This window comes from Microtus oregoni, unplaced genomic scaffold (assembly GCF_018167655.1).
Source record: "Microtus oregoni isolate MIOR12 unplaced genomic scaffold, Mior012 000025F_ref0000491, whole genome shotgun sequence".
Lineage (NCBI taxonomy): Eukaryota > Metazoa > Chordata > Mammalia > Rodentia > Cricetidae > Microtus > Microtus oregoni.
The window spans coordinates 33,939,368-33,958,041 of NW_024543084.1; the positions used below are offsets into that span (position 1 = coordinate 33,939,368).

The 18,674-nt window shown below is 35.6% G+C and overlaps 1 protein-coding gene across 1 annotated transcript in view; it reads left to right on the forward strand.

The window, feature by feature from the left end:
- The window catches only part of Anxa10 (annexin A10), a 40,661-nt gene extending 22,792 nt beyond the window's left edge, over positions 1 to 17,869 (forward strand). Inside the window, exons 7-12 of the mRNA XM_041674200.1 lie at positions 8,225 to 8,278; positions 8,372 to 8,465; positions 9,273 to 9,368; positions 11,446 to 11,504; positions 15,411 to 15,533; positions 17,801 to 17,869. Coding sequence (XP_041530134.1) covers positions 8,225 to 8,278; positions 8,372 to 8,465; positions 9,273 to 9,368; positions 11,446 to 11,504; positions 15,411 to 15,533; positions 17,801 to 17,869 — 495 coding nt within the window. The remainder of the gene's footprint in view (positions 1 to 8,224; positions 8,279 to 8,371; positions 8,466 to 9,272; positions 9,369 to 11,445; positions 11,505 to 15,410; positions 15,534 to 17,800) is intronic.
- Positions 17,870 to 18,674: the final 805 nt, after the last annotated feature.

Sequence of the window (18,674 nt, forward strand, 5' to 3'; positions counted from 1 at the left end):
ATCTTTTAGTTTTATATCTGCCTTTGAATGTTCATGTCATCCTGTCGAGTAGATATGTGTTCAGTAATTCAAGTAGAGTTAGTGTTTAGTACTTAAACAGTAATAAAAAAGTACAAAACCTTACAGGTTCAGAAGACATCTTGAAGGCCATGGACTTTTCTTTCATTTTAGGAAATGCGTGTTATGGTGTGGATGCTTTGGTATGTATGTTATACTGATTGTGTTCTGGTGTGTGTATCTGTTATAGTGTGCCTAAAGTAAAACAACAATTTATGAATCTGCAAGCTTTTCCTTTATAAATCAAAAATATCAGCCCAGTAATTAGCAAAACAAATTTATTAGCCATAGAAACAAAAAAGGCACTAAAATTTATAGAATTCCATTCACGATAGTGTGCATTGGAGAAAAGAATCCACTGCCTTTGAAGAAGAGAGCATAAATAAATGTCCTTTACAATAAAGTAAGAAGAGAAGTGCCCGGGACATACATTCTTTTTCTTTAATTATTTTTTTACATTTTTGGATTAATATAATTACAATGTTTCCACTTTCCCTTTATTCTCTCCAAATCCTTCAATATACCCTCCTTCTGTATATTAAAAAATATGACCTCTTTTTTATTCATTGTTGGTGTGTGGGTGTGTGTGTGTGTGTTCCTAATGTATGACCTGCTCAGACTGGAACTGGAGAAATTGAGAAGAGCACACCCGATGGCTACCAAGAAGCACATTCTTTCTGGAGAATCACCAGATGGATACTCAATATGATACTTAATGTATTCATTCTCTTCCCTGTAAAGCTCTTTTGCTGATTACTATGCCTTCCTGCATTTTTCAATTAAGATGCATTTATGAGGGTAGCACCTATATACTACGGTACCAGTATGAAGGTCAGTGTGTAACTTGTGGGAGCCAGTTATCTCCTTCCACCATGTGGGTCCCAGGGATCAAAATCAGGTCATCAGGTTCAACAAGGCTTTTACCCATGAAGAAATTTCACCAGCTCCCTGAATTGCTTAACCTATACATTTCTGTGGCTTTTTCCTCTCGTCCTTTATTACTCTTGGCTTTCTGTGATCTTCCATGGAGTCTACTCTCCTCGAAGGCTCAATTTTGACAAATTTACAAGGGCCAATAGCTTACTCATAAACTAAATAGCCAGTATTTTTTTTAAAAAAATAAGTTCCTAAAGTCTTTGAAAATTAACAATCCTGAAAACTTTGAAGAATCATGACCTACCCGGTCACAGTTAGACTCATGCTCAATTACCCACAGTCCAAACTTTTTGAGATGTATGTTTTAGATTATTTATTTTTGCATTCTTGCATCTTCCCTTTCAAGTACTCTGCAACTCTACAGTCACATAGTTTGGCATTTACAAGGATTTCTGCCTTCTAACTTTTAAAAGAATCAGATTTTTAAACTTCCTCTCTCTTCTTTAACTTCATTAGTTGCAAGACAACTAATTCCTTACTGTGATCAGCTCCTTTTTTTAACGCCTGCTTAAAACAACAGTTTCCAGAGATTCTTCTATATAACTGAATTATAATTGAGCAAGAGGAAAAGATAATTGATCTATTTATCTGCCTATATATCTATGTTGTGAGTGTGGGTGTCTGTGTGTGTGTGTGTTTGTGTCTGTATGCGTGTGTCTGTGTGTGTTTGTGTCTCGGTGCCTGGATGTGGCTCTGTGTGTGTATTATGTATGTGTGTGTGTCTGTGTGTCTGTGTCTGTGTATCTGTGTGTGTCTGTGCATGCATCTATATGTGTGACTGTGTGTGTATGTGTGTCTGTGTATTTGCGTGTGTCTGTGTGTGTATGTGTCTGTGTGTGGGTCTCTGTGTGTGTCTATGTCTGTTTTTGTGTCTGTGTCCTGTGTCTGTGTGTCTATGTGTGTATTTGTGTCCTGTGTCTGTGTATCTGTGTGTCTGCACATGTGTCTATGTATGTGTGTGTCTGTCTGAGTGTGTGTGTTTGTGTGTTGGTGTTGTGCTTTTCTGTGTCTGTGGGGGTGGGGGCTGAGTGGGTGTGTGGTGTAAGGGATTACTTTGACACTGAATTCCACTTAATACAATTTTAGATTGATAAGATAAATTATTGATTCTTAAATTTGATATCTAAAGTATGAACATGAACATATGTTCTCTTTCTTCCTCTATCTCTGTCTCTCTGTCTCTGTGTGTGTGTGTGTGTGTGTGTGTGTGTGTGTGTGTGTGCGCGCACGCGCGGACCCTGGAAGTAGCATGAATTATAGTAAAATTTTCAACATAAGAAAATGACGGTGAATTGAGCCTTAGACTTTTCAGGCAACAAGAAACAGTTTACTTAATTTACTCCTTTATCAAAATGTTCTTACCTTTTTTTTATTTTTTTTAATTTTACTTGTTTCTTTTCCTTAGCAGTCTGCATGTAAAAACAATGTTTATTTAATATTATATGTTTCCATAGTTTCATAGTACTATTCTTAAAATGCTAAACACAAAGAATAAAAGCAGTGCATATTTCATGGGGATTAGTAAACTCAGACAATAGAGAAAACAAATTTCACTAATATATAATTAATTTGTCTCATTTATTTATAGTGCTTTTGAAGCACAGAAGTTCTAAGAAGATTCAAAATGCTTACTGGATTACTTTCAATAGGATTTTAGATATTTTAAAAATTTTTACTGACTTTGATTACATTTAGTGAAGATTTTACTTGGAGCTCCTGATGTAGAATTTATGATTCTGTAAAGTGATTTGGGAAGTTGAGAGTCGGTTAGCTATTTGGACCAATGTATGTGGAGCATATTTCTGCTGAGAGACTACATTGTGAGCTAATAGCCTCTAACCTCACAGCTGCAGAACACTGCAATTCAGATTGATCTCCCCTACCCATTTCTCTAACACAGTCAAGTAGATATTCATTTTTCTCTGCCTCTGTTTTTCTATCTTTCTCTCTATTATACATGTGCGTACATACACACACGTGTGCACGCACACACAAACACACACACACCAAAGGAGATGGATAGAGAGATGATAGATAGATAGATAGATAGATAGATAGATAGATAGATGAAAACTAGATAGATAGATAGATAGATAGATAGATAGATAGATAGATAGATTATCTTTTCTTCTTTCTCTATTATAATTCAGTTATATATCCGGAATATATATATATATGGATTTATCACTTGACTTAAATTTTGAGACTTAGACTGCTGTTCACCAAATTCGTGAATATGAGTTAATTCTTCTTTCAGTTCTTGTACAGTACAAATATTTTTATCTTTCTTCAGTGGTGGCAATCACAACATCACATCCTGTGTGCACCCTCATTTTCAGAATTAATGGAAAGGTTGTTCGCAGATTTACTTCTTCAAACATTAAAACTCAGATACACGTTTTCAGCATATGAATGGAGACATAGACTTAGAACATAAGAACTTGAAGGTATTTGTGAGCTGCAAAGGGTGAAAACAACTGCTATGGTTTCTGGGAGGAAAATCTTGTACTTCGTCTACACAGGTTTTCTGCCAAGAAACGACTGAAGGGAAACACCCTCATCTTGAAAAAACTGATGCCATCATTGAATAAATGGGACTCCCTGAGGCTGAGAAGCTTCTGTAAAGCAAAGGACACTGTCACTAAGACAAAAAGACAACCCACTGACTGGGAGAAGATCTTCACCAACCCTGCTACTGACAAAGGTTTGATCTCCAAAATATATAAAGAACTCAAGAAACTAGACCGTAAAAGGCTAATCAACCCAATTATAAAGTGGGGCACTGATCTGAACAGAGAATTCTCAACAGAAGAACTTCAAATGGCCAAAAGACACTTAAGGTCATGCTCAACTTCCTTAGCGATCAGGGAAATGCAAATCAAGACAACTTTAAGATACCACCTTACACCTGTCAGAATGGCGAAAATAAAAAACACCAATGATAGCCTTTGCTGGAGAGGTTGTGGAGAAAGGGGTACACTCACCCATTGCTGGTGGGAATGCAAACTTGTGCAACCACTCTGGAAAGCAGTGTTTCGGTTTCTCAGGAAATTCGGGATCAACCTACCCCTGGATCCAGCAATACCACTCTTGGGAATATACCCAAGAGATGCCCTATCATACAACAAAAGTATATGCTCAACTATGTTCATGGCAGCATTGTTTGTAATAGCCAGAACCTGGAAACAACCTAGATGCCCTTCAACGGAAGAATGGATGAAGAAAGTATGGAATATATACATATTAGAGTATTACTCAGCAGTAAAAAACAAGGACTTCTTGAATTTTGCATACAAATGGATGGAAATAGAAAACACTATCCTGAGTGAGGTAAGCCAGACCCAAAAAGAGGAACATGGGATGTACTCACTCATATTTGGTTTCTAGCCATAAATAAAGGACATTGAGCTTATAATTCATGTTCCTAGAGAAGCTAAATAAGAAGGTGAATCCAAAGACAAACACATAGGCATCCTCAGGAATATTAACCTTCATCAGGCGATGAAAGGAGACAGAGACAGAGACCCACACGGGAGCACCGGACAGAAATCTCAAGGTCCAAATCAGGAGGAGAAGGAGACGGAGCACGAGCAAGGAACTCAGGACCACGAGGGGTGCACCCACACACTGAGACAATGGGGATGTTCTATTGGGATCTCACCAAGGCCAGCTTGCCTAGGTCTGAAAAAGCATGGGATAAATCCGGACTAGCTGAACATAGCGGACAATGAGGAATACTGAGAATTCAAGAACAATTGCAGTGGGTTTTTGATCCTACTGCACGTACTGGCTTTGTGGGTGCCTAGGCAGTTTGGATGCTCACCTTATGAGACCTGGATAGAGGTGGGCAGTCCTTGGGCTTCCCACAGGTCAGGGAACCCTGATTGCTCTTCGAGCAGATGAGGGAGGGGGAATTGATCGGGGGAGGGGGAGGGAAATGGGAAGCGGTTGTGGGGACGAGGCAGAAATCCTTAATAAATAAATAAATTAAAAAAAAAAAAAAAAAAAAAGAAAAAACTGATGCCAGTGATTAAGCTGTCCCACACACTTCCTGCAAGATTTTAGTACTCTTTATTTATGGAAGGTCTAATTATCTGTCAAATAAAGAAGGATTAGTCTCTTGGCGATTAATTAATCAACATGTGCAAATTACATTGTAGAGAAGTATTTTCTCAAAGAGATGGGAAGCAACCTGATTAAATACTCCAGGCTTACTCCTCATCTTGACTCACAGGATCCTCTGGAGGGCCCTTTCTGGAATCTATACATTGAAGCATCCATGGCACTACTGCCATTCTCCTTCTGTTATCAAGTGTAGTCAGGTTTCTGCTTCTAATTTCTCTCCCTTTTTATCTTTCCCTTTACTCAAAAACTATTCTCATATACAGATGGTTACCACTGCAAGTTAGATATTCAAGATGATCACCTTTCTAAGCAAAAGCTCATATAAATAGAACTGCAGAAAAGCTCTAGCTAGTTCTCCCATTATTTGTAAGTGAAGGAGTTTAGCTGCATAGTTAAAGATTACACTTCAAAGATCCAGAAAGCAAATATAAAAGTCTGCCATCCAAAAGCATTCTTTGACTTACCTAGGAGGATTTCCTTGTTACTTACAATGTGACAAATATGATTTCTGACAATTCTGAATCCTCAGAAAACAAAGGAGACAAAGTCTCTAGGTCTTGTGAAATTCACATTTATCAAAGCAAATGACACTATTAGACAATAATGAATACGGACTTTATAAAGGACTTTGAAAGCGATGAAAAATGTATCCAATCAGGAAGTAGAAGACAGAAATTGTAGGGCTGGGCAGAGTGGGGAAGTTGAATTGTTGTATAGGCTAAACTGAATAATTTTTAATGAAGCCAAGGCAAAGAAACAAAGACTACATGATGCCTAGTAATGAAAGCACTGAGGGAAAAAAAGACAAAATTACACAAAAGCCTGTCAAAACTCAAATAAGATAAAAACTAACAGTTACTGTGATAATATTGTCAAATAAATAGTATACATTTACAGAAGATATAATGTTTTAATTGTTTCCACTTTTTGTAAATTAAATTTTTTAGAGGAAATTTGAAATAGAGCCCAAGGATATTGGTTGTTTAGAATGAATATCCATATGATAAACTAGAAACCAGAGCAAACAATGCCATTGCTATTTAATGATTGTCCTTCTCTAACTCTTAGGCTAGAGACAATTGATTTAATAATTCTAAATTTATTTATTTTTATCTCTAAAATCAGATAGAAATGTAAGACCGCAAGGGATCTTTCACTGCCATATATTCATAACTTACAGATAAAATGATACCCATAATCCCACTGGCTAGTAAAATCACTTTCATTCTTTAGATGCTGTCTCCTGTTCATAAATTTTCAGAACTACAAATTTAGTCATTAAAAAATGTGAGATTTATTTATTTATGAATAATTATGCTTTTCTAGATGTGTCTAAATATGTGTTAGCAAAAAATAGAAGAATGCTTAATATTTAATTTAATATGGCAAATTTAATCCATCCAATAATTTAAGCAGTCAAATTGTATGGATACATATTCAATCTCTTTGATAATTCTGTTGAGTTGGCTACTCAATTCAATGTTCTCTCTCCATCACTTCTTCTTTCCAAGAAGCTACTAGGTAGAAAGGTGTGTATATGTAATTTATAGGATAAGATGTCTTGGCAAAGGACGGTTTCTCAAATAGCACTGATATTTTCTGCATCCTTTATGATCTTGATTGTGAAATTACAGGTCTGAAAAACCCTGAATAGATGATGTAAGGTTTTACTGTCCATGAATTATGTAGAGGTTTCTTAGTACTAACTCTACAAACATACAGATAGTTAGCTAAGGATGCTTTCTCTGTTTGTTAGGTCAAAGCTAATTTAGCCTCATCTTTACCTTCTTAGCATCTGAGGAGTCCTGGCTAATGTCCAGCCTTGTCTTCTATGCAATTTTAATCAATGTTTTCTCAGTACAACCTTTGAATTACTGTCCTTGTAATGATCATAACCAACACCATTATTCAGGCTTCGCCACCAGTTCCTTAACCGAAGTGTAAGTTCATCTAACAAGAAGCATATAAGAAAATTGAGGTACTATTCATGTTATTTAGAAATTGAGACTAATTCAGAACCAATTCCAATGTTATCCACTCCAGAGAGACACACGCGCGTGTGCGCGCACGCACACACACACACACACACACACACACACACACACAAACACCTTCCAATCTCACTGACTTCACTGGCATGAACGCATGCATGGCAGGGAAAGGCATTGTTTCCTTCGTTTTCTCTCATACTTAGTCATTTCCCTCTCCATACTTCAACTCAAAAAAACGAAATTAACTCTGATCACAAACTTCTCCCCTCTCTCTGCTGTCTTGCTTGACCCTGGAGATGACTGGGTCTTACATTGTTTAGTCCTCCTTCCTTCTGTTTGGAAGGGCAAATGGACTCTGTTGTTTATTTGATAGAGTGGGGGTTAAAAGATTTTACAGAAAATTCTCATTTGCAAAGCCTATACTTCGTTACTATTTGGTTGTTATATAAATCCTGTTTACAAGCCAGATACTACTATATCTACACCATTGTATTAACAGTATCAAACTCCATCACTACCTCCTCTGCCAAAGGGATAGATGCTCATCATGATGAAGCAAAATACCTCATGGAGATAGGAAAGGCAAAAATCACTTCAACGTTTTTCACCAAGTTCTTCTGTTGCAAAGAAAAGCTCAAAAAAGAACTCCTTAAAAACAACACACTAATTCCTCACGTGTTGAAGTATCCAAATCAATAACAGAGATTGCAAAGGAGTCACCATTGATTGCAAGTTCTGGGATTTTTGCCCCAAGAGTTCTATATTGTTGTTTACCATTTTGATTGCATTCTGATTCTCTGAAGACTGACAATAAAGTTTGTTTTGAGTAAGAGGGCAGAGCTAACTGTCCAAAATTGATTATAGAGGTTTGAAAAAAAACAAACAAACAGGGGACAGATAGAGAGAGAGGAAGTAGTTTGGTGGGGCTTAGAGAGAGTCTTGGACCTTTTGGATTGAGGAGCTGAAGTGATAATAGATTCCTGATGATTTCTCTCTCACTTCTTACGACAATATCTGACTCCCGATTTTTATTAATAAAGAATAATTAGATAAATGCTTCACTATATGTTCTGTATATTGAGACCATCTAAAAGACCATTTCGCTTATTTCCCAGGGAAACAGAGAGGAAGGTTATGCAGATCCTGCCATGGCTGCTCAGGATGCAATGGTAACTAAGTCTGACTGCCCCCCTGAATAACAGAGCTTTTGATAGAGCGAATGGAGCTGGTTCTGACTCCTTCCTAACTGTGTGATGTTGCAGGTCCTGTGGGAAGCTTGCCAGCAGAAGACTGGGGAACATAAAACCATGATGCAGATGATCCTATGCAACAAGAGCTACCCACAGCTCTGGCTGGGTAACTAGAAACAGGCTATCTACAGCTCCTTAACCAATTGAGTGACATACAAGTAACTAGCATGAAAGAGGGACTGTCACTCATCAATAGAGAAATATGTCTATACAGTATGCCTCATTTAATGGAATTGCTAAAGAATAAAACTCTACCACTAAATTTTCTTTCAATAAATAAATCTCACAGCTTTCACATACAGACTCTTAAAAATTGCCTATACCAGGTACTTTATATTGTGTCTTGAATAATCTCCAGTGAGCTTACTGTGGCCAGCCCCTGAGTCAAAGTTGTTGTTTTATGAAATATCTATACTGCCTACTGGTCTTTGAGATGTGGTCACATTAAGCTACACTTGACTTTCTCCAAACTCTGCACCTCTCTTTTCCATTATTATAAAACAGATTAAATACATTTAAATGAAAAGTAAAGTCCTATCAATTTTAGCAATGGCCTACTCTAATTAAAATATGCCTCTTTTACTTATGTCTTATGGAAATGCATCATAAACAATAGCTGACTCTGTGCCTTCCCTCCATCTAAATCAGTTTTTGAGTCATTGAGTTCCAGGGGGGTAACCATTGTTTCCCAGCTCAGCAATAGCAGGTCCTTAGAGTCCAGGGTTCATGGAAGTTTTTGCATCTCATAAGATCTATATTTATTGAAAAGAGTAGATTCTTTGCCACAGTGGGTAGCAGCACTAGGAAATGCGTTAGTTCTAAACCATTATATGTATAGTAAAATAGCCATGGTTTAAGGTTTAGTTTATGATATTTATAAAAATCTCTTTTGAATTGCATAAATTTCTTGTAGTTTTCCAGGAATTTCAAAATATTTCTGGACAAAGCCTGGTGGATGCCATCAATGACTGTTATGATGGCTACTTCCAGGAGCTGCTGGTTGCAATTGGTAAGCTATATTTTTTTATAATGAACAACTGACCTTTCATTCCACAATCAATACTGACTGGTTCTGACTGGATTAACTGTGCATGAGTAGGATTTATGAAGCAATTTTCTCCATGAAATTATTTGGAAAGTTCTATAAACTCCATGAAAGTTCATGAGCTAAAGGTTTGATGCAATGAGATAATAAGCTGGAGACATTAATGAACTACCATATTTGCCTTAAATAGGCTCAACTTTTGTATGACAGAGAGAATCTTCAAGTGCCCTTTCTCAAGAAACAACTTGTCACAGGTTTAAATCTATGTTAGGATCATTGACATCCACCCCCTTGTCAGGAACAGATGAATGTTAACAGTGTGACTATGTTCTTGTCTCTGAGAAGAAAGGATATTTTCAAATTTTACTTTTGATTTTATTATTTTATTATCTTTAATAAATTTTCTTTTAGGAACAAATCATATTATCAAAACCCTAAATAGTTAATTAGCAGTGAGTTCCACAGGCATTCTTCCTGAATGTTATCTAAAATGATATGCGCACTGTAGAAAAGGCCATTGCTCTTATTCATAATGACTATTCCAGTGTTCATCTTTTACCATGTAGTCTGTGGCTTTGCTGCCCACACTTCAGGAAAGGTACATAAACAGTCGTTGTGAAATGCTCTGTAATAGGTTCAAAAGATGAACACTTTGATTGGTGTTGAATAAACCATTGTTGTGATTTTTCCATACCAAGAATGTCTTGCCATAGAGCAGAGAGGTCACAACATTTTTATGAATTAACCAGTAAGCAAATATCGTATGAAAATGATTTGGTGGGTTTTGTGAAACCCCTAAAGATGAGTGATGGAGTTGGTTATTAATATGAATGTGTCTGAGAAAGAAATACATTTATAGTCCATCATATTCCCAATAGATTTAATAGGCATTCATCACATGCCAGCTAATTAGCAACAAAGTTAGAATAGAACTCAAATTGTTGAAATTTCAAAGCAGTCCAAACAGTGAGTCTGACAGGAACAGAGTGGACATCAGGAACACCAGGAAAGATTTAGCTGGTCCATTCCATCAATTAATATTGAATGATTGCTTACTGTGTCTCTAATTGGGTACTTGAGGTAGAATATCAAAGCAACAAAATAAAAATAACAACAGATGCCCAAGCCCCCTGGGAACTTGCCTTCTAGAAGTGACAAGATTAGTTATTAGGTCTACTTCTTTCTGTAATGTAAGTTAGATAAAAATGAAGATCTCATGATCAAAACAATTACTTAAACAAAAGAAAAGTTAATAAGATTTTATTTTGAAGAAACAATATAGCTCCTCATTTATTACTTATGTATGTAATGAATCTATGTACCTTTTCAAACATGACTATTTGATGGTCTACAGTTTTAACCGATATCCACAGAGACAACTGTTGGGAAGCTCCAGGCTGTTTAAAGCCATGGCAAGCTTAGTCAAATAATATCTAACACTGGAGAAGAACACTTTACATTTGTTACAGCTTCTCCTTAAAGGACCTCTCATCTGGTTACAAATCTATAAGGAATCTGATGCCACTCAAAGAGCTCCTAGTTTATATTAATTTTAAAGACTATATGAATAGGCAACATTTGGGAACATAAATAGATTGTATGTGTGAGTATTTTAATATTTAACACAACATTTTTTTCTTTGTTTTTTGAGACAGCGTTTTTCTGCAGATTTGGAGCCTGTCCTGAAACTTGCTCTTGTAGAGCAGGCTGGCTTCAAACTTGCAGAGATCTGCCTGCCTCTGCCTCCCAAGTGCTGGTCTTAGAGGCATGTGCCACCACCAACCGGTTTAGCACATTTTTTAAAAAAATAGTAATAATGTTCATATGTTTAGTTAAGATCAAATGTCATTTTAAAATAAAGTGTTGACAGTGTATATTTTTTTAGTAAAGTATGGCTCATGCTAACATTATTCTAAGTATTAAAATTGCAATACAGTACCATGAATCTGGAAGATTATAAAAGTGTTCTATTTGTTCTTTATCTCAACTTCTGAAGAATTACAGCTTATTAAAATATCTTCCTTGCTCTCTACCTCTCTAGTTCGCTGTGTCCAGGACAAAGCAAGCTATTTTGCATATAAATTATACAGAGCAATCCATGTAAGTATAACACATCTTAAAATTCATCTAAAATTAATATATATTGTCTTTATTTCAAAGAAATTGTGTTTAAGTAAAAAGAAGTGAGTTAAATACCAAAGCAAAATTTATCAAATACAGATAAGTCACATAAGACATATGTGAAATGAGTCATTCAGCATAAGCACATAAAACATAGGGACTTCAGGGTATATATCCTTCAAGTAGTTTAGAGTCTGAAAATTTATATAAACCAATAATTCATATGCATTCAGACATACTCAAAGACCCTACATCACATATATGTAAACACAGAAAATTCAAAATATTGTAAACTCGCAGCCAAAAAAAGACCAGTTATAATTTTTGAAGCTTGAAAACAAAATATTGGTACTTGATTTTAATGTACAAGTACTTTATGTCAAAAATACTATAAAATATCATTAAATACCAATAAAGCCTAAAGCTATTTTTTGTAAATAACTGATAGTGTTATCCTTGTCTTGGTGTGATGTTCAATAGCACACACAGTGGTTGTTCATACTCTGGTGTGGGATTCAGTTGCACACCCTGTACCAGTCCAATTTAAAGACACAAACACTTAAGCTCATCAGATAAGGGACCTGTTCTTTATCATGTTCTGACATTCTCTTAAAGAGGAAAAAGGATGGACTAGTGAGATGGGTCCGTACCTCCATCTGAGATGGCTCTTCCCTCCAAACCTGACAACCTGAGTTCAATCCCTGACACGCACATGGTTCAAGGAACAACTCCAACTAGTTGACCTCTGACCTCCAAAGGTATACTATGGTATACACACACTCATGCACGCGGGCACACACACATACACCAATGCACACATGTACACACACCCAAACACACAACATATGTACACACACAAACCAACACACCTACACATACAACACACATAAACACACATATACCTACACATACATACTCATAAAAAAAACATACACACACAAACCAACACATATATACACACATAGAAGCACATACATATACATAAACATATAAGAACACATGCACACACACAATATATAAACACACAAATGTACACATGTACAAACATGCACATGCAACATATACAGCACACACAGACGCACATGAACACACAAATAATGTAATAAAAGTCTAAAGAAAATATAATACATACATATATCACATACCCTTGAAATAAAGAAACTTTTAGTAAATGTAATAGTATAGTGATTTGAACAGTGTATAAAATTTTAATGATCAGAATATGTTATTCATAAAGCAATTTATTACTCAGTAGTACATATTATTTGTACAAAAGAACAGGCTTCATTATGATATTTTTATGCATGTACGTAAAGTATTACCAAAAACACTTTACAGGCCAACTTCTTGATATTTCCCAGCATGTTGGGGAATTATGCTAATAGTTAACAACATTTTTATTATGTGTCTTGTAAATAGGAGTTAACTTATGCATAAGAATGTATTTAGCCTCAGAATGCAAGAGAAAAATCTTTGTAGCTTCTTTGCATTGTGCAAAATAGCATCTTGAGCAATGCTGTAAAATAATTCAATAATTCCTCTCCAATGGGCCATGACTCTGCCGCCAGAATAAAGCTTCCCCTGTGAATTACCCTAGGCAAATAATCAGGTTTTTTTTATTCCAGCTATACCCAGATTAGGTGAAATTCATTCTAATGACTTATAAATTAAATCATAAGCCTATATGTTCTAGGTAAAAAAAATCTTATATTGATAAATAGTGTGCTGTTAAAGTCAATTACATATAAGTAATCCAAAATACTTTTTTTAAAAAAATTAAATCACTGCTTGGCCCATTAAGTCTAGCTTCTTATTTGCTAACTCTTACATCTTAATTTAACCCATTTCTATTAATCTGTGTATCACCACAAGGCTGTGGCTTCCTAGGTAAAATTTCTGCATGTCTTCCTCTGATGGAAGATCTATGGCATCTCACTGACACCACTTCCTTCCAGAATTCAGTTCCATCATCCCCACCTACCTAAGTTCTGCTCGATCAACAGGCCATAGCAATTTCTTTATTAACCAATGAAAGCAACACATAGACAGAGGATCTCCTATATTATTTCCCCTTTTCTGTTTAAACAAAAAAGCAAGGCTTTAATTTTAACATAGCAAAACTATATATAACAAAACAGGTATCAAACAAGAACTACTGTTACAATATTTATATCTACTTTATCTTTATCATAACTAAGGAAAACTATTACTATAACTATAAATTCTTCAACTCTATCAAAGACTCCAGAAGGATATAATATTACCTAAGTTAACAGGAGGTGCATTGTAAGCAACTTCCAAAACTCTAGAATTGACAGAGATATCTCGCTGCCTGGATAGTCACCCAAAGTTTTTCTGTGTCATTGGGGCATTCATCTTCATGCCTATCAGGCCCACGGTATCCAACAAACTTTCTCATGAAGAAGGAAATTTCAAAGAGAGTTCAGTCACTTTCTTATGTATGCTATAGAATATCTTACAGACTCTTTCGTGAAGCAGGAACCCTTAAGGATTATCTCACCTTTACACAACTTCAGCAGTCATTTTTCTGTGGGTCCTGCATGTCCAGTTTCTTGCCCAAATGGCTAACCAACTCCACAAGAAGCCTCTGTGATTCCCATTTTCCTCTTGAAGTACATTGGTGCTGCCAAGAGCAGATGTGTATCACTGTCATGAAAAGTCCTAAGTTCTTAAACATTTTAAAATGCCATATTCTGAAGGTCTCTGAAATATTTGAAGAATACCTATCTGAAACTGAAACATATATCTATAACATCTAGAAAATCTAACTAACATGACTTCAAGCTTGACTATTATAGAAGATTATCTATTAATCTATATTTCTTAATTATACATTACATTTTTAAATGAGCTACACAAACACAATACCTTAACCAAAATCAGAAATACATATACATATAATGAAATTGACCTTAAATTTGTATCAATAAAACAAGATTCATACCAATGCAAATTATTCATATCTATATCATATCTCCCTTTAAATTGTGAGATGGAGCATTTGAGTGGAGTTTGTGAGCAGACTGCTACAGCTAGCTTGATGGTTGCATGGACTGGCTGTGTGCCCAGAAGTAGGGCAGTGCACATGGTTCAGAGGTGCAATCAGCTCTGACATGCTGGACTGGGCAAAGCAAGCAGACAATGCTATATTACCCCTAGCAATGATGCAGCTTAAGTTGTAAGAAGCATTAAGTATTGTAAGAAGTGTTCCTGGGCAGTAAAGAATTGCAGATTCACAATAGGACATAAACAACCTCTAAAAGGGTCACAATATTGGACAAAATTCTTATATAAAGAGCTGGAATATCAAGTATTAGCAATCTGTTTTTATTTCCCTGAAACTTTGTCATAAAAAAAACTCTAAATGACTGACATTCTAAAAACAAAAACTTGGTCAGATAATTTGTTTTAATCACTTCAAATCATAAATTCTTTTTTGTTTTTATTTCATCAACACTCAAAACATTCTTAAATAAAAGCTAGATTATTAAAGAAAACCAGCCGACAAACTACAATCCCAGAAAGACAAGATCTCCGGAGTAATTTGGGAACATGGGTACCTTGTGGGAGGATTCAATGGAGGGAGGGGAGAGGCAGGGAGGAGAGCAGAGAATAATGTAGAGCTCAATAAAAAATCAATTTTAAAAATAAAAAAGCGAGATTATGCTGACTGACCACCAGATGGCAGCATTATTCCATTTCAAGATATTTGAACCATCCGTGCAGCTAGGCCTCAGAGATCCCCAAGCTGTGGTTTGGGAGGCATATAGACCTGCAAGCATATTGCTACTGAAAAGAAAGTCTTAGATGTTGAACAGGCCTTTAAAGTACTGTTTTCTCTACCCACCTTTCTTTACCTTTTAGGACTTTGGCTTCCATAATAAAACTGTCATCAGGATTCTAATCGCCAGAAGTGAAATAGACCTAATGACCATACGGAAACGTTACAAAGAGAGATTTGGGAAATCCTTGTTTCATGATATCAAAGTAAGCCTTCTCTCCATGTTTGACTTAAACTCGCATTTTGTTCTTTCTGAACTATAAATAAAAGCTTTAATTTAATCAGCTTGATGTTGGGATCTAGAAAACTACGTATCTGTCAAGGATGGTGGACTCTAAGAGTCAAGTCACAGTGTTAAATGCTTTAACAAATAAATCTTAACCTGTGAAGTCATTGCATCTTGAAAGTAAAACCTTTCCTTCATTGCTTTTAATAGTCACTCCCTATGACTGTCCTTCAAGGGTTCAGTTCTCACATGAATACACAGGACCACCTGGGTATGGCCCTTCCCCTGTATTTATAGCTGCAACCTTCACAATAGAATTACTACTCCACACTCCTCATAGCATCATAAAAGTCCAGAGAGTCAGTAAATATCATCAGCTGCTATAATGAAGAACTTTATTAGTGAATGTATTAAGCTGTATATGACCAACCACTTCACCAATCAGAGGGCAGGAAAATAAAAGTTCAAAACTAAGCAAATCAATGTCTTATTCTGATATTTCAAAACTTTCATTAACTGTTTTGTAAAACTTGGCAAAAATGGAAAGATATGAGTTATCTAGGTAATCTGAGTGCTCAGTATGAAAATAAAAATGCTTAGTTTCTCCTCCAAAGAATCAGAAAGATTTCCAGGAAGGAGAGAATGGAGCATAAGAATGCACACAGTACCTGACTATGTCTTAATTTATACTTTGTACATTCACGTTGCTTTTTAATGTAATTTGAAAGTCACAAGAAAGAACATTTTAGCTCCATGAATTATTCAAGATATGATTCAGCATCTCAAATATTACAGCCACAAAAGCCAGAAGATTTTCTAGGACTTTGTAGGAGCCAAAGTGATTCTAAGAAATGGACAAATCAGTAAAAATTAAGCTTATTCTTTTTTAATCTTTGATAAAATGTTCCTTTGTCTACCTTGGAAATCCAGAGCTACAAGTGACAATGCACACGTACCATTGAGAAATAGTTAGAACTAGATTAGTGAATAAGCAAATGCACATACACACTTGTCATTATTCCTAGCTGTCTCAATGACAAGTTGGAATAATACAATGCTACTATGTACTTGTGAACCTTAGTTACACAGAATCGTGTAAAATTGCACAACTCTGTGTAAAAGATCAGTAATATGCTAAGTGATATTTATGAAGCTGACTTCTATAATGACAGTCACTCAACCATCTGTACGAGAATATTTAGAAATGGTGAAAGAACATAAAAAGAGAACAAAATTGCCCTAATTTTCTATGGTAGATTTCCAGTAATGAAATTTTTTGTAAGCCCTGCTATGACTGGAAAACATGTGCTTCCCCAGATCTCTACATTGAAACACTAATCCTACAGAGAAGGTGTTAAGAGTGTGACCTTTGAGAGTTAAGTCATGAAGGTGGAACCCATGAGCAGTTATTTTCCTTACTGGAAGAAAAAAGCTCCAGAATATTACTTTGTCCCTTTTGCCATGTCAAGTTGGAGTCTATGAAGAAGTATGCTCTAAGTGACAAAAAAAAATGTGTTGTCACATAGATTTTCTATTGAACATAGATTTACAACATCTTAAGCCACCTCATTTATGGAAGCCCTAGGGGACTAAGATAGCCATGGTTGATCTTTCTCAAAAGTGCATAAAGAATAACATTTTGCTGTCAAACAAATGATTTTATTAAACCAGGAAATCCCCTTGTATAAAACATACTATGAAGTAGAAAATTTATCTTGCATGATTACCCACTGCTTTTCAAGTTCTCATTGATATGTATAATGTTTCATTGATATGTAATATTATGATGCATATGTGTTTATAGATCTCTGTGCTCATCCATAATTGAAAAAATATTTAAAATGCACTTCTTTATATGGGATTCCTGAATTAAAGAGTATAAATATTTTCATATCTTTTGAAACACATTATCAATGTCCAGAAACCATCAATTAGTATATTAATATTAGGGTACCAATTCCTAAAGCAGAAGAGAAGATTCATTTTACCATGTTATTGTGCTCACAAATAAACATTAATATTCCATCAGTTTTACATAAATCATATTGTACTGAATATAAACACAGCATTATTTTAATGAATTTCATCTTTAATAAGGCTCAGAAAATCTTTAGACAAAAATATAAATCATTTTGTGAAAAATAACAGTCCACAAATTTAACATATGGCTATTAGAAGAATTGCAGCTGATATTTTTAGGGATTTAGAGATTTGATTTCAAGTGCCTGTATTTTTTTTTCTTTTCAGAATTTTGCTTCAGGGCACTATGAGAAAGCACTGCTTGCTATATGTGCTGGTGATGTGGAAGACTACTAAAATAAGTAAAGAATGGAAGGGCTCACATGTCTTATAATTCTCTTTACAGTCACCTCAGATACAGACTGTTGAACCTGTGCTGTTATTGACACTGAAACACAACCACAGAATCATATTTCTCTTGTATCTCTAAAATTATTCTGAGAAATAAACTACTGTTGAAAATATGTAATCCTGGATTTGCACCTCTCCTTCAACTGGTAGTTAATTAAATTGCATGTGGTGGAATAAGAAAAACGTTGCATTGGAGTAGATTTCTTTTAGTCGTGAACCAGTTCCTACCACAGGAAAGTCTGCTCATGACTGTCTTTAGTATCAGTCTGAAACCTATAAAATAGAAGTTTGTTACCGTGCTCAGTATGTGACCACCCTCAGCATGTGCCCACTCTCAGGGAAACTGCCTGGACTCTTGAACAAACCCAGTAAAGCCCTAAAACTGCCTTTAAATGAAAAAACCCAAAAGTAAAATGTACCCAAGAGGTAATAGGTAATATTAGGTAATACTACTGGATTAATTAGTTGTACAGATATTGGATAGAAAAGCAAGGGTTCGTGTGTGTCTCTGTGTTTACCTTGATTGTGCTAAAGCCACTCCAGTAAAATATCTAAAATACTTCTAAAAAGTTCTTTCTTTAATTTTGGAGGAAGGGTAGTTGGGCACATGTACCATGGCAGATTTAGTCACCAGGCTGTCTCTCAACTCATGGCCTCTTTTTCTCTAATTGTTGTTGTTTTGTGTGTGTCCAAAATACATAATACAATCTACTCAGTCTATACAATGTTACTTGAAGATATATAAGATGAA